Source organism: Leptopilina boulardi, unplaced genomic scaffold (assembly GCF_019393585.1).
Source record: "Leptopilina boulardi isolate dan_hultmark-lab unplaced genomic scaffold, ZJU_Lbou_2.1 LbouV2_341, whole genome shotgun sequence".
Lineage (NCBI taxonomy): Eukaryota > Metazoa > Arthropoda > Insecta > Hymenoptera > Figitidae > Leptopilina > Leptopilina boulardi.
In genome coordinates this window covers 4984505-4999193 of record NW_026137909.1, presented here as the reverse complement: position 1 = coordinate 4999193, position 14689 = coordinate 4984505, and the positions used below count along the sequence as shown (strand labels likewise).

At 22.7% G+C, this 14689-nt stretch overlaps 1 protein-coding gene across 1 annotated transcript; it reads left to right on the top strand.

Annotated features, from left to right (window-relative positions):
• Positions 1-13166, top strand: LOC127285752 (delta-1-pyrroline-5-carboxylate dehydrogenase, mitochondrial). Its single transcript, XM_051311921.1, has 7 exons — positions 1-227; positions 4455-4665; positions 4978-5412; positions 8349-8759; positions 11314-11492; positions 11714-11902; positions 11991-13166. The coding sequence occupies exons 1-7, from the start codon at positions 184-186 to the stop codon at positions 12223-12225; spliced, it is 1704 nt and encodes a 567-aa protein (XP_051167878.1). The 5' UTR covers positions 1-183; the 3' UTR covers positions 12226-13166.
• Positions 13167-14689: the final 1523 nt, after the last annotated feature.

Here is a 14689-nt window from a genome sequence, read left to right as displayed (position 1 = left end):
AAATATATATACTTCAAGGTCGCTTAATTCAGGATTTTCTGTCCATTGTGTCTAGTTTTATCTCCCGTTATCTTATTTACGAATTTGTGTTGCGAGAAAAAAATTTTCATCTCCGGACAATAATTTTTCTTTTCATTTTTCACTGTTATTTACATATTTTATTATTATTATTGACAAGAAATTATGTTGAATTTTTGTCGACAATCCTTGCTTGCCAACACACCAATGTAAGTAGTTACTCTGAAAAATTAATCTTCTCTATTATAACCGGCTTATTTAATTTCTGTCAAAATTTTTTGTTTAACAAATCATCAATAATCCTCAAAAATTCATTTTCTTTGAATAGAAAAATAATTGTTATTTGTAGAAATGAAATTTTTTTTTTTAAATTATTTTTTTTTGATTATTTGACATATCCATTATAATGTGACTGTCAAATTTTTTTTCCATTGTTATCGAAAAGTTAAAATTTTTTTTGTTAATAAAATAAAAAAATTTTACGGTACGTTGAATATTTTTTTTTTCATTTTTAGATCGAAAATTTTTATTGATTTAAATTTTTGTTCATGGGGAAAAATTTGGTAATATTTTAAATACATATAAAAACTGTTTGGATTTGGGTAGATGACAAAAGATGAATTCAATGGAAATTTTCCATTCGATCAGCTGTTCTCAAAAATTTGACACGGCTCAATGGAGAGAAAGGGAATGATTTCTATTTTTAGATTATATACTTGTATTTTTTCAATGAGGTTATGTTTCGTGTGAAAAATGAAAATTATAGGTGAAGGTCGAAATGCTGTTATTTTTTTTCTTCTGATGTATGACCTTTTTACATTTTTTAAGAGCAAAAAAAAAAAAAAAAAAGAACATTGATTGGAAAATAATCGATTATTGAAGTCTTTGTAATGTCATTTAGAATATATAAATATAATTTGCTTGTTTTTTTTTTAAATATTTGTGATAAAAATAAATTTATAACAATTTTTCAAATTTTTTCGTAAAATTTTTTTAAACTAATAATTCAAACTTCTTTACTTTTTGTTAGTAATTATTGAGAAAAGAGAGAAAAGGAAGTTAATTATTATAAATTTTATTTTTTATTAATTATAATTAGTTATATAATTACTTATAATGTTAATTATAATAGTTCAAAATTTTGAATTATAGGGACTGATTTTTTTTTTACTAGGAATTAGTTAAAAATTTAAAAATACGAAAAAATTAAAAAAAAATTTTTTAAATGAAAATGAAATGTAGTAACTAATTCAAATTAGTCGAAATTAGTTGAAAAAAATTTATTAAATCAAATTTAGAGACTAAATAATTATTATTTTTATGTGTAAAATTTAGTATTTTCATATAGAGATTGTGGTAAAAAAAGTTTTTTTTAATTAAAAATTATATTTTAATTATTTTTATAGTATAGAATTTTTTTTTTAATACTTTGTAATCGTTAAACGATAGTGAACTTGTTAATAGTTCTAATTTGTCATTCATTACTTATTTTTTCACTCTGTGATAATATAAATGGTATAGGTCAGTGTAAAGATAACGCGTTACGTAATAAAATAGAATGTCAGAAATAACTCACACTTTTCTGATTATATATATATATATATATGTTCATATTTATACACGTGCTAAAAATTATTTTTAATAATATGCTTCTAAATTAAAAAAAAAAAAATACTCTAAAAATATTTTTTCGAATGTCAGTGTGCACACTTTATTTGAAAAACTTAAGTTTTTGCAAAGTTAAAAATTTTCATTCTTCATTAAAAAAAAATGGAAAATTTCAGAATAAAAATTATCGTTTCACGATTTTTATATTTATTTTAATATAAAAACTAGCAAAATTTAATTATTTGTTATAAAGAAATTAAAGATTAATATTATTAATAATAATTTAAATTATTAGAATATTATTACATATTAAATGATAATAATGAAAATTATATGTTTTATTTAACAAATTTTCAACTAAAATGATTCTTCACTAAATTAATTATTTTTAATAATTTTAATGAAATACATCACAAATTCAATTATATCAAAATTATTTTTCAATTAAAATTTTTATGAAATTTAACAATTGTTTATAATTTAAAAAAAAAAATGTCACAATAAAATTGAATTATTTTTTAAAAATTTCAATTCAAAATAAACTAAAATTCAATTATTACCCGAAATTTTAATTCAAAATCAATTAAAAATCCAATAATTATCCAAAATTTTCAATTTAAAATTTAATTATTTACCAAGTTTTCAATTTAAAATGAAATAAAATTCAATTATTTTCTAAAATTTCTATTCAAAATTAATTATCCAAATTTACAATCAAAAATGAACTTCAATTAAATTATTATCCAAAATTTCAATTAAAATTCAATTATTTCCCAAAATTTTCAATTCAAAATGAATTGAAATTCAATTATTTTCCAAATTTAAAATCAAATAAATTTTCATTATTCTCAAAAATTTGAATTCAAAATTAATTGAATTTTCAATAATTTGAATTTAAAAGCATCTAAAATTTAATTATTTCTAAAATTTTCCATCGAAAATTTTTTTTTTGAAATTTAATAATTTCAATTATAACTCTAAGGAAATTCAATTATTTTTAACTATTTGCTTGTTTGAAAATTTATAATTATAACTAATTAAATTAGTTTTTTTATTCATCTTAGAACCATAATCAAAAAGAATTGTTAATAATTATAAAATTATTTAAAATTTCAACTTTAACCCCGCTGTTTCTCCATTCAATTTCACCGCTATTGGCGGTAATCTTAGCTATACACCTGCTCTTATGGTTCGCATTACTATCAAAAATCACTTAAAGTTTCAATTAATTTCAAAAATCTCAATTTTAAATCTTTGAAAATTCAATTAAATTTAAAAAATGTTTTCCAAAAATTGTTTGATAAATTATTTTTAGTTCTGTAAAATTTAATAATTGTTTGAAAATTAACAATATCTTTTGAAATTTAATTATTTCTAAAAATTTCAACTTTAACCCTTCGAAAAGGATTATTATTAAAAAAAAAATTTTATTTAAAAATCTGTGAAATATTTTTGTTAACATAAAAAACAAATCGACTTTTTTTTGGAAATTCCAAATTTTAAATTCAAATTATTGAAAATTCAATTAATTTTGAATTAAAATTTTTGAGAACAATTAAATTTTATTTGATTTTAAATTTGGAAAATAATTTAATTTCAATTCATTTTGAAATGAAAATTTTGGGAAATAATTGAATTTTAATTGAAATTTTGGATAATAATTTAATTTAAGTTCATTTTTGATTGAAAATTTGGATAATTAATTTTGAATAGAAATTTTAGAAAATAATTGAATTTTATTTCATTTTAAATTGAAAACTTGGTAAATAATTAAATTTTAAATTGAAAATTTTGGATAATTATTGGATTTTCAATTGATTTTGAATTAAAATTTCGGGTAATAATTGAATTTTAGTTTATAGTTTATAGTTATTTATTTATAGTTTTTATAAAACGACTTTTTGTCTCTTTAAGTTGATTCGAGGCCTGTGTTTTTATAATTAATATTTAATAGGTATTCGTTGGCCCCTGGTACCTTAAAAATTATTTTTTAAAAATAAATTTTTTTCAAATTACTATCTTGTACCAAATTTCCTAGCGCATCATTTTTCTCATCATAAATTTTTTGTATTTGTATACAATTTTTGAATGAATATACAACTTTAAAAAAAATTTCGTTGGTAAACGTTGTGTACTTCAGCTTCGTGAATTGAATTTTCGAATTTGGAATTTTAAAGAAACTTATTCCGAAATTTGGAAACACAATTATACATTTTTGGCAAAAATGAGAAAAAGAATTGTCAAAATTTGACACGTCATAAGATTACTATTCAAAAAAACACGTGCAATCAGAAAAGGCCAACTTCAAGTTAAGACAGAAGGACAGACCAAGCATTTTATTATTATATAATTTTTACCAATCGATGAAAAAGAAATTTAAATTTTTTGTAAATTAATTCCATAAAAATAATTAATTTTTATAAATATTAATTTTTTAAATATATTTTTTAGTACAATAATAAAGAACAATTAATTTGATATTAATTTTTTAAAATATTTTTTAATAAAATTTTTTTTGAATGTAAAGTTTTATAAGCGTTTTTTTTACTCAAAACATTTGTTTATTTTATTTTTACCTACAAAGTTGTAGATATTTATCTTTTTTCTTTATATAAATAGAAATTTCTCTCTATAAAAATGTTTAAAGATCATATCTCAAGTTCATTCTTGAGAGTCAAGTTTACTCTTTTATTGCTGATAATATTAATCTTGTACAAACCTCGTAAATTCTTATTTCAATAAAATTTATATCAGTAGCTCTCTTTTATGAATCTTATCGTGAATGTATATAGAAAAAATGTAATTTTCTTTTATATTTATTTATTTAGAGGAACACGATGGATAGGATCCGTGGTATCAGTGAACAATACAAGGGATTTCCCATTAAAGAACGAGCCAATTTTGTCATACAAAAAAGGCAGCAAAGAACGTGTCGAATTAGAAAAAACACTCGATGAAATGAGTAAAGAGTGTGAAGAAATTCCTCTAGTCATCGGGGGCAAGGAATTTAAATCCGATAATTGCGCTTATCAAGTTATGGTAAATTTTTATAATTAATTATTATTATTCTCATTGATATCAAATTAAATTTCTATCTTTTTTTTTATAATTTAAAAAAAAAATTTTTATTTTCTTTTTTAATTTTCATTGAATGATTAATTTTATGTTTTAAAAAGGATAGAGGCTTAAAACTAAAAGATGGTTTTTACAAAAATTAAAAATCGTTTTTCAGTTTTGAGGATATTTTAGGGCCTTTATACAGAATTTTTTTTCACAAAAAATTAATATAATTAAAAAAAAAAAAAATTTTAACCTCTACTAAGTGATAAATCTAAAAAATAAATGTTTCAGCCTCACAATCATCAGCGCAAAATAGCAAAATATTATCAAGCATCGCGTGAACAAATAAAAAAAGCCATTGACGTTGCTGTAAAATTTCAAAGAGAATGGGATCGAGTACCAATTTCAAATCGCATTGATATTTGGCTAAAAGCGGCTGATTTAATGGCTGGCAAATATCGACAACAATTGAATGCAGCGACAATGCTGGGACAAAGTAAAACAATGATTCAAGCTGAAATTGACAGTGCCGCGGAATTAATTGATTTTTTTAGAATTCACAGTTGGTTTCTTCAGGATGCACTCAAATATAAACCAATATCTGAGAATCCAAAGGAGACATTAAATTCAATGAGGTATCGCGGAATGGATGGTTTCGTCGCCGCTGTTTCTCCATTCAATTTCACCGCCATTGGCGGTAATCTTAGCTATACACCTGCTCTTATGGTTCGCATTACTATCAAATTCGGTTTTTTAGTTTTATTTATTTATTATTTTATTTTAAATGATTCCTAACGATATGAGATGATAGATTGTTATTTTAGAAAAAGAAGGGAAAATTTACAAGAAATTTTAATTTTTCAAATCTTTATTTTATCGAAATTTGTTTTATAGGCAAACGAAGCCATATTTACGAATTCAGTGGCTACAAAAATCATCAAGTAATAAATTTCAGGCAAATCGGATTAATTTTTAATTACTTCGATCCGCTATTTTGAATTTTTGAAAACTGACATCGGATTCGTAATCAGCGACCCCGAAAACTCCCGTAGTAACAAGTTTCAAGTGAATCTAATTATTTTAAAAAAAATTTACGCCATATTGGACGCGCCATTTTGAAATTTCAAAAAACTTTTAAGGGGAGGGACTGCTAAAATTTTAACCTTTCAAAATTGAGGCTGTTTCAGGTTGTCAATTTTTTTTCCAGTTAATATTGAGTATTTAAAATTGTAATATACTATGAGAAATTGATAAACAATTAATTTATTAATAATTTTTAAAATAAAACTCAAAATTTTCAAAAACTAAAAATTTAAACTTCTGTCACAATTTTTATTATTTTTCATTGCTGATTTTTTTATACACTTCTTTCAAGATTCTAAACAATCAATCGTATGGATTTTGAAAAAATTCAATTTTTGAAAAAATAAAATTTTTGAAAAATAAAAAAATAGCAAAATTTATTAAAAATAACTTTTTTCATTTTTCATATTGAATTATGATTTCAGATTCTAAAAAAATTTGTAAACAAAATTGTTACCCCTAAACCAAACCCACGGTGCGCCAGAAGGTGGCTTAAATAAAAATGAATTGGCACTTAAAAATTCTTTTTGATTATTATGATTCTTAGATGAATAAAAAACATTTCTCAATAGTTTTGAAAATCAGTTTACGTGCCCAATTTAAATAAAATTGAGTTTTTATATAAAAACAGTGTTTTATGGGGAATCAGAATTTATTTAATCTAATAAATACTGTAATAAATGATAATATAATTACTTATTTTCAAGTTTATATATAAATAATTATATTGCTGTAGTGTTTGTGTCCGATTTTAAAAAATTAAATTATAATGTTAAAAGAACGATTTTAAGAGTGACAAAATTTATTTAAGAGAGTCGAATGATCTCTGAAATTTTTTGGCAAGAAGAGACCTTTAATTATCGCTCTATAAAAACGGCACTAAACGTGAAAATGATAAACATTGATTTTAAAATACTTTCTTCTCGAAAGACGGACACTTTTTACAAAAGCAGCTAGAGATCCTTATCTTATATAAATTTCCTAAATCCGAAAGATTATACGAATCCATACAAAAACACGATTGCAAAACGAAAAGTAAGATAATGACAGGTACATTACCTCCTGCCGCCGTCAGATGGCAGCAGCATGCAGGGCGCACAAAGTCGCAGCTGTTATTAGATTACTTTTCTATTTTTTGTTTTGCAACCATGTTTTTCTATGGATTCGTACAGTCTTTTGGATTTAGGAAATTAATAAGATGAGGATTTTGGCTGATTTTGTTAAAAGTGTTCGTGTTTCGAGAAAAAAGTATTTTAAAATCAATACTATTTCACGTTCAGAGCGATAATTAAAGCTCTCTTCTTGCCAAAGAATTTCAGATACCATTCGACACTCTTAATGCATAAATATAAAAACGAAACAAGAAAATAACTTCATTGTTAATAAATTTATATGAACCCAAATCTAAAACATCTATTATCTATACGCATATAAGTATACATTAAATAAATTCTGGTTCCTCATAAAATACTATTTTTAAATATTTAAAACTCAATTTGTTTTAAATTGGGCACGTAAGCTGATTTTAAAACCTATTGAGAAAAGTTTTTTTATTCATCTTAGAACCATAATCAAAAAGAATTTTTAAGTGCCAATTCATTTTTATTTAAACCACCTTCTGGCGCATGTTTGGTTTCAATTTAATCAATTATTCCTTAAAAATTCAACTTCTTCTATAATTTTTATTATTTTTTATCGGTAATTTTTTTATAGGCTTTTTTCATGATTCTGAACAATCGATCGTATGGATTTTTAAAATTTTTAACATTTAAAAAAAATAAAATTTCTAAAATGGTCAAAAAAAATTTTGTTTTAATTTTGATAATTTACTATAATTTTAGATCCAAAATAATGTCAGAAAAAAATTGACACCCTTTAACAACATTAATTTCGATGACTTGAAATTTTATCGATCCCTTCCCTTAAAATCTGAGGTAATATTCGTAATCATCGACTCCAAAAACCCCCGAGTAACAAATTTAAAACGAATCCGATTTCTTCTGCTGATCACAAATAATCCGATGACAGAATTTAGAAAAAAAAACAAAAAAAATGGTGGAATATGAATATAAAATATTTTTTTTTACAAAAATGTAAAAATGCTTTGGATTTAAACGAAACTTAAAGTTTTTGAAGTTTTTCGGGTCAATGATTAGGATTTTGTTGTTAATTTTTCAAAATTAAAAAAAAGCGACTTACTAAATTTTGAAAATGATAGGATCCGCTTTGAAATTGTTTTCTCGGAAATAAAAATTTTTTTTGAATGCTCAAAACTTTCTTAAAAAAGCATCAGTTTAAAAATTTCTTTCCTTTTTTTTCATATAAGTAATTTCGATAAAATAAAAATTAGAAAAAAAATTATTAACAAGTGGATTAAATTTATTAATTTTTATATTATTTTGCATATAAAATTAAAAATCTTTTATTAAATATAATTTTTTACTCAAAAGAGTAGAAAAAAAAATTGTTTCAAAAATATATTGACATTTTTTTTCTTATTATACTGTGTGCATTTTCTTTTATCAATAGACTATTTACTTAAAAAATTTCTGATTAAAAATTATTTCTACTTTCACCAGGGTAACGCTGTTTTATGGAAACCATCTGACACGGCATTACTTTCCAATTGGATTATTTTTAAAATCTGCAGGGAAGCTGGTGTACCACCGGGTGTCGTGAATTTTGTACCCGCTTTAGGTCCCGATTTTGGTGATACAATCACTTCATCGCCCTATCTCTCAGGAATTAATTTCACTGGTTCAGTGCCAACTTTTAATCGACTTTGGTCACAAGTTGGCAAAAATATTGATATTTATAAAAATTATCCAAAACTCATTGGCGAATGTGGTGGGAAAAATTATCATTTTGTTCATCCAACCGCAGACGTTGAGTCTGTTGTTATGGGAACAATTCGAAGTGCTTTCGAATATAATGGACAAAAATGTTCCGCTTGCAGTCGAATGTACGTGCCAGAATCTCTTTGGAGTAAGGTAAGAGTTTTTTTTTTCTTTTATCAAGGTTGACACAAAAATATTATTTCGTTTTTCTCCGATTTCCAGAAAAAATTAAAATTTTTTCCCTGACCCTAATGAAAATATTTCAAGAGGTTTTCAATAACAGGCCTCGGATTTCACGACTTTTTTTTTAATTAATTCTAAAATTGAATTATTAAAAAAATATATTGACTTGAATTGTTTGCAAAATTAATTATTTTCAATAATTTAAAACAAATTCTTCGAAAATTACATGATTTAAAACAGTTTTTAATTGAAAATTCACTGAAATTAAATTGTCTAAAGTTTTTAAAAGAATTTCATCAATTCGAATAAAAAGTTTCAATTAATATTCTTCTGAAATTCAATTATTATTTCTGAAAATTTTAACTCCAACTCTTAAAAAATACAATTATTTCTAAATTTTCTATCTAAAATTTAAATTGTTGAATAATTTAATTTTAATAATTTTAATCAAGATTTTCGAAAATTCCATTATTTAAAACATTTTCCAATATAAAATTGTCCAAAGTTTAATTATTGTTTAAAGCTTATAAAATATCTACGAAAATTTTAATTAAAAATCTCCTGAATTTCAATTAGTTCCAAAAATGTTAACTATTGCTCTTCCAAAACTCAATTATTTCTCAAATTTTTAACTTCTTTTTCAAATTAATTATATCGGATTAACGTATTTTTTCCTGTTTCAAGACAGTAATTTTTAATATTGTCATTTTTTGGATTAATTTTACAAAATAGGTATTTTTGCAACTAGATCATATCGGATTAACGTATTTTTTCATGTTACAAAATAGTAATTTTGGTTAACGTTATTTTTGGATTAATTTTACAAAATAGGTATTTTTAATTTCAATTTCTTTTTCAATTAATTATTTCTAATAACTATAATCAAGTTTTCCAAAAATAAAATTACATAAAAAGTTTTTCAAATATAAATTATTTAAAAATTAAATTTTTGTTTATATAATTTTTGAAAAATTCCAATATTTCAAGTTTATTAAAATTTTAATTGAAAATTTCAAAAATCGATAATTCATTTTTTAAAAAGATTTTTTAATTGAAAATTCTCTATTATTTATAATTATTTTTAAAAATGTAATTTAAAATTCTTCGATAAATTAATTTTTTAAATTATTTTAATACATTTCAACAATTTGGGGAAATAAAGAGTTTTTTAATTAAACAAAATCTAAAATTCTATTATTCTTTACAGTTTGTAAAAAAAATTTTATAAATTAAAATATTTGAAAGTTTTAATTTAAAATCTTCTCAATTTTAATTACTGCCAACTCGAACAATTCCAAATTCAATTAGTAATTAAATAATTAATTGTGTTAATTCAATTGAAAAATTTTTTCCCACATTTTTATTTATATAGTTCTTTGTTTAATTAATTATTTCAACAGTTTTAATCCAATTTTTCAAAAATTCAATTACTTAAATCGTTTTTTGATTAATGTTCATATTTACAATAAAATTAAAAGTTTTTAAATCTCAAAAAATGCAATTATTTCTAAAAATCTTAAGTGTATCTCTCCATAAAAATTCAATTATTTAGAATATATTTCAGTTGAAAATTCTCTAAAATTTAATTATTGTCTGAAATTTGTAAAAATTCCATTAATTCAAATTTATAAAAGTTTCAATTGAAAATCTCGTGAAATTTAATTATTTCTAAAAATTTTTAATCATACTTTCCAAATTCAATTATTTTAAAAATTTTAATTAAAAATCTTCTGAAATTCAATTATTTCACAAATTTTTATTTAAAATTATTTTTCTTTTTTCAATAATATTTTAATCAAATTCTTTGAAAATTTAATTATTTAAAACATTTTCCGAAATTCTGAATTCGAATAATGTACGTGCATAAATCAAAATTTTCTTTTTTTTTTAATTTAACTTTAAATTATTTTTGAAAATTTGTACTGAAACTGAATTGAAATCTTGAAAATTTGTCTCACTTTAATTCGGTGGTTTAAAAAGAAAAATTTGTTGAAAATATTTTTGTAAAACATTCTTATTAAGGAATTAATAAATTTTATTTATTTTCTATTAATAAATTGTTAATAATAATAAAATATTTATCAACTAATTAAATTTATTGTACGAATTGTTGTTAAAAGAATTTTAAAAATTTTTATTTAACCGAAAATCCAATTGATCGAACAAAAAATTGATTTCGGCACAATTTTAAAAATTGTCCAATCACAATTTTGTTGATAATTTCTGATTTATGAATTTTAAAAATTGTGTCGAAATCTTTCTGTCTATTGTTTGTTTGGAAATTTGGAATTTCGGAGAAATGAAGAGTCGTTGTTTGAAGAAAATAACAAAAAAAAAAAAAATAATAATAACAATCAAATAACAAAAGCTAAAAATTCTGTTAAGTAAGAATTCGTTTAAAGAAAATTTGTTTATGCTAATTCGAAAAATAAAAATTCATCTAAAAAATAATTAATATCTAATAAAATTCAACCTAAGCAAAAAAAAATTACAAGTCCTATATAATTAATACAATTTTGTGCAGATTAAAGAAGGCCTCGTCAATGTTCGAAATAAATTAAAAGTAGGCGATGTTCGTGACGCTTCGAATTTCATTGGTGCCGTTATTGACAAACGAGCATTTGACAGAATTTCTGGCTACATTAAACATGCGAAACAATCATCAGATTTAGAAATTATCGCTGGTGGTGGTTTCGATGATTCGTAAGTTATTTTGTTTACTATATTTATTTTTAAGAAATAATCCGACGGACGAGTCAAAACACTTCACACTTTTAAAAACATTGTTCTTTTTTATTTCAAAATTAAGTTGAACTAACTTTTGTTTCGATTGTTTATCTGATGTATTTTTTTAAATTCTCTCTTCTTTTCTTTTTTATTGCATAAATTTGTAATTTTAAAAATTAATTTTAAATTTCAAATAGATGTGGATATTTCATTGAACCAACGATAGTTGTGACAAAAAATCCTCATGATAAAATTATGACTGAAGAGATTTTTGGACCAGTTATCACTATTTATGTCTATAAAGATGCAAAATTAGATGAAACATTGAAATTGGTTGAGTCTTCCACGCCTTTTGCTCTCACTGGAGCAATTTTCACACAAGACGAGTAAGAATTTTTTTTTATATATAACTATTATTATTTTATATATTCTAAAATCGAAATATTAATAATTTTTTTAAACATTTTTTTCCAGAAATTGGGCAAAAGAAGCGCTAAATGAATTGAAATATACAGCGGGCAATTTTTATATAAATGATAAATCAACTGGTTCGGTTGTTGGACAACAACCATTTGGTGGTAGTAGAATGTCTGGTACAAATGATAAAGCCGGTGGGCCACATTATGTTTTACGATGGGCAAGTCCTCAATCTATTAAAGAAACTTTTGTACCTTTAAAAGAATACGATTATCCCTATATGAGAAGTTAGACTCGAAATAATTTTTATTTCTTGAAAGTTTATTCTTAGAGAGAAAAAAAAAGAATAAGATTAAAAAAATGTGACTGCATTTTTAAGATTTGATTCTGCGTACTAAAAAAAAAACTCAGTATTTTTATCTATATATAATAATGCAAAAAAGAAAAAAAAAACCCGAATTTACGCTTATTAAAACGGAAGGAGGCATTTCTTCTATTTATTAATTTCTTTTTTATTAATAATTGATTTTTAATGAAGAAAATATATATAAGGAAATGTATTCCTGCAACAAATCCTCTTCCGGAAGACAATAAATTAAAATCTTAAATTCTGAATAAATTTTTCCTAAAACTGATTTATTTTTGAAAAAGTGTTTCTATTAATGACAAAACCATGTTAATTGACAATATTATAAATTTACAAAATTTTTTTTTTTTTTGAGAAAATTTGACAATTCAGAATTTTAGATTTTGAAAAATGTCTAATGGAAAATGGAAAAAATCGCATATTGCGTACAGATCTCTTATATTGTGTTCACAACTTGACTGTCAATGAACGTATTTACCAAAAACGAAAAAATTACAAATTTCTCAAAAAAAAAAACTACTTTTCGCATTATAATATTTTCGTTTCTGTTAAACAGATAATTATGAATTCCCCTTCCAGCGATATCTCATAATAATATAGAACAAGACAATATCAAAACTGTTTTTAAGATTAATAGGCTCACTTATAAAACGCATGTGTAAGTTTTGTAAAAATTTGTACAAATCATACTAATGTTAAAAAAAAAATAATAGTCAAAAAGTTAAGAGTAGTCAACAAATGATGTTACAACAATTTAAGTGAATACAAATTTTTAAAACTATTTTTTATCATTTCTCCAATGAAGAAAGCGTTGAAAAAAAACTAATTTTTATATTGAAAGCTCATGGACTTTTTTCTTTTAAAAATATTATTGAAAAAAAATACTTTAATAATATTGAAATAATGTTAATGAAGATAGATAATTTTTTAATTGAATTTTTTTTAAAATTACTTTATAAACGATATCGTGTTTTTATTAAAAAAAAAAAAGGAAAACAAAAAAAATTGTTAACAATATATACACGTTTTCATTAAAATTGTTATGAAAATACATCAATAATGAATTTCAATAGAGTATCCAAATGAAATAGAATTTATATTGAATCTCACGCAACTGATAAGATATTTCGTTCGATAAGTCGACGATAGGCATTGTGGCTGTTATACAATTAATTTTAACTGTAAATCGTATAGCAATAAACTATTTAATAAAAACAAGAGTAAAAATTTTTATTTTTCTTTCATAAGTTCTTTATTTCTATTTGAAAAAAATTATATAGAATTTTCTTATAGCCGATTTTTTTTTTCTTAAAATTTGCATTTAATAGAATTTTTTCTTAAACGAATTTTTACTGCATTTTTCGCTTTATCCAACTGTTTATTTAAAAAAAAAAATTTATTTTAACCGAATTTTAATAATAGAATTTCAATTTTACCGAAATTTTATTTACACGAATTGTGATTGTAAATCATAACGATTAGAATTTAATTATTCAATCCAAGAAAGTTATTGCGCAACAAAACCTAATTCTTTTCATCTTGAGTTTCCATTGATATTTTTCTTTTTCTGCATACCAAATTTTTATCCTTGCGTATTTTCTTTCCATCTTCAGTTTTTATAGATAATTTTTTTTTTTTGCGCTCTTTCTTTTTTATTTCTGTTTTATTACGATTACGTTTTCTCAATCTCTCATTCTCCTGTCTTATTATTTTCTGCTCATATGTAACTTCGCGCCTTGCCTTCCTTTTTCTTCCCTTCTCTTTAATTGCTCGATTTACCTTTTTATCATTTTCTTTACTTAGAAAATTTTTTCATTTTTAAATATTCATGTGGTGAAATTTTGTTCACATTATTATCAGTTGTACGAATTATTTTCTTTTCACTAGTGTCATTTAGAGAATGTTTAATTTTTAAATCTTGTGTTAATAGAACTCTGTTAATATTATTACTGGGAATATACACGGAGAAAATCTGAAAGCAATGAGTATTTTTTCTCATAGCACTGGCTACTGTGTAAACCAAAAAATTAAATTTCAAAACTCTGAATGTTCTCCACACAGCACTGAATGCTCTGCAGAAAATAATCACAACTTTTTTTGACTGTAAACAGAGTTTCGTTTCATATTAGTTGCCAATAGATTATTCAGAACTACAAATGTAGCAATAAATTCTTTGCTCGAAGTCGTGACTGCTGTTCTCACAGCTCTGAGTACTGTGCAGAATTATTTTTTAGAATTTAGAAAACAAAGGAACGTTTAACGTCAATTTAAAAGAAGATAGCCATGGTTATTTTTTCTTTTCAAATATTAATTTTAATTGACATGTTTATAAACAGTTAATGAATAGTAGATATAAAGAAATGAAGACTTCAAAAAGTCTTTTTGAAAA

Bases quoted from the DNA above. Each gene is read 5' to 3' on its own strand.
- LOC127285752 (XM_051311921.1), top strand. From the start codon at position 184: ATGTTGAATTTTTGTCGACAATCCTTGCTTGCCAACACACCAAT. The intron at 5,413-8,348 runs GTTCGCATTACT...TACTTTCACCAG, and splicing joins GCTATACACCTGCTCTTATG to GGTAACGCTGTTTTATGGAA. The intron at 11,493-11,713 runs GTAAGTTATTTT...AATTTCAAATAG, and splicing joins GGTGGTGGTTTCGATGATTC to ATGTGGATATTTCATTGAAC.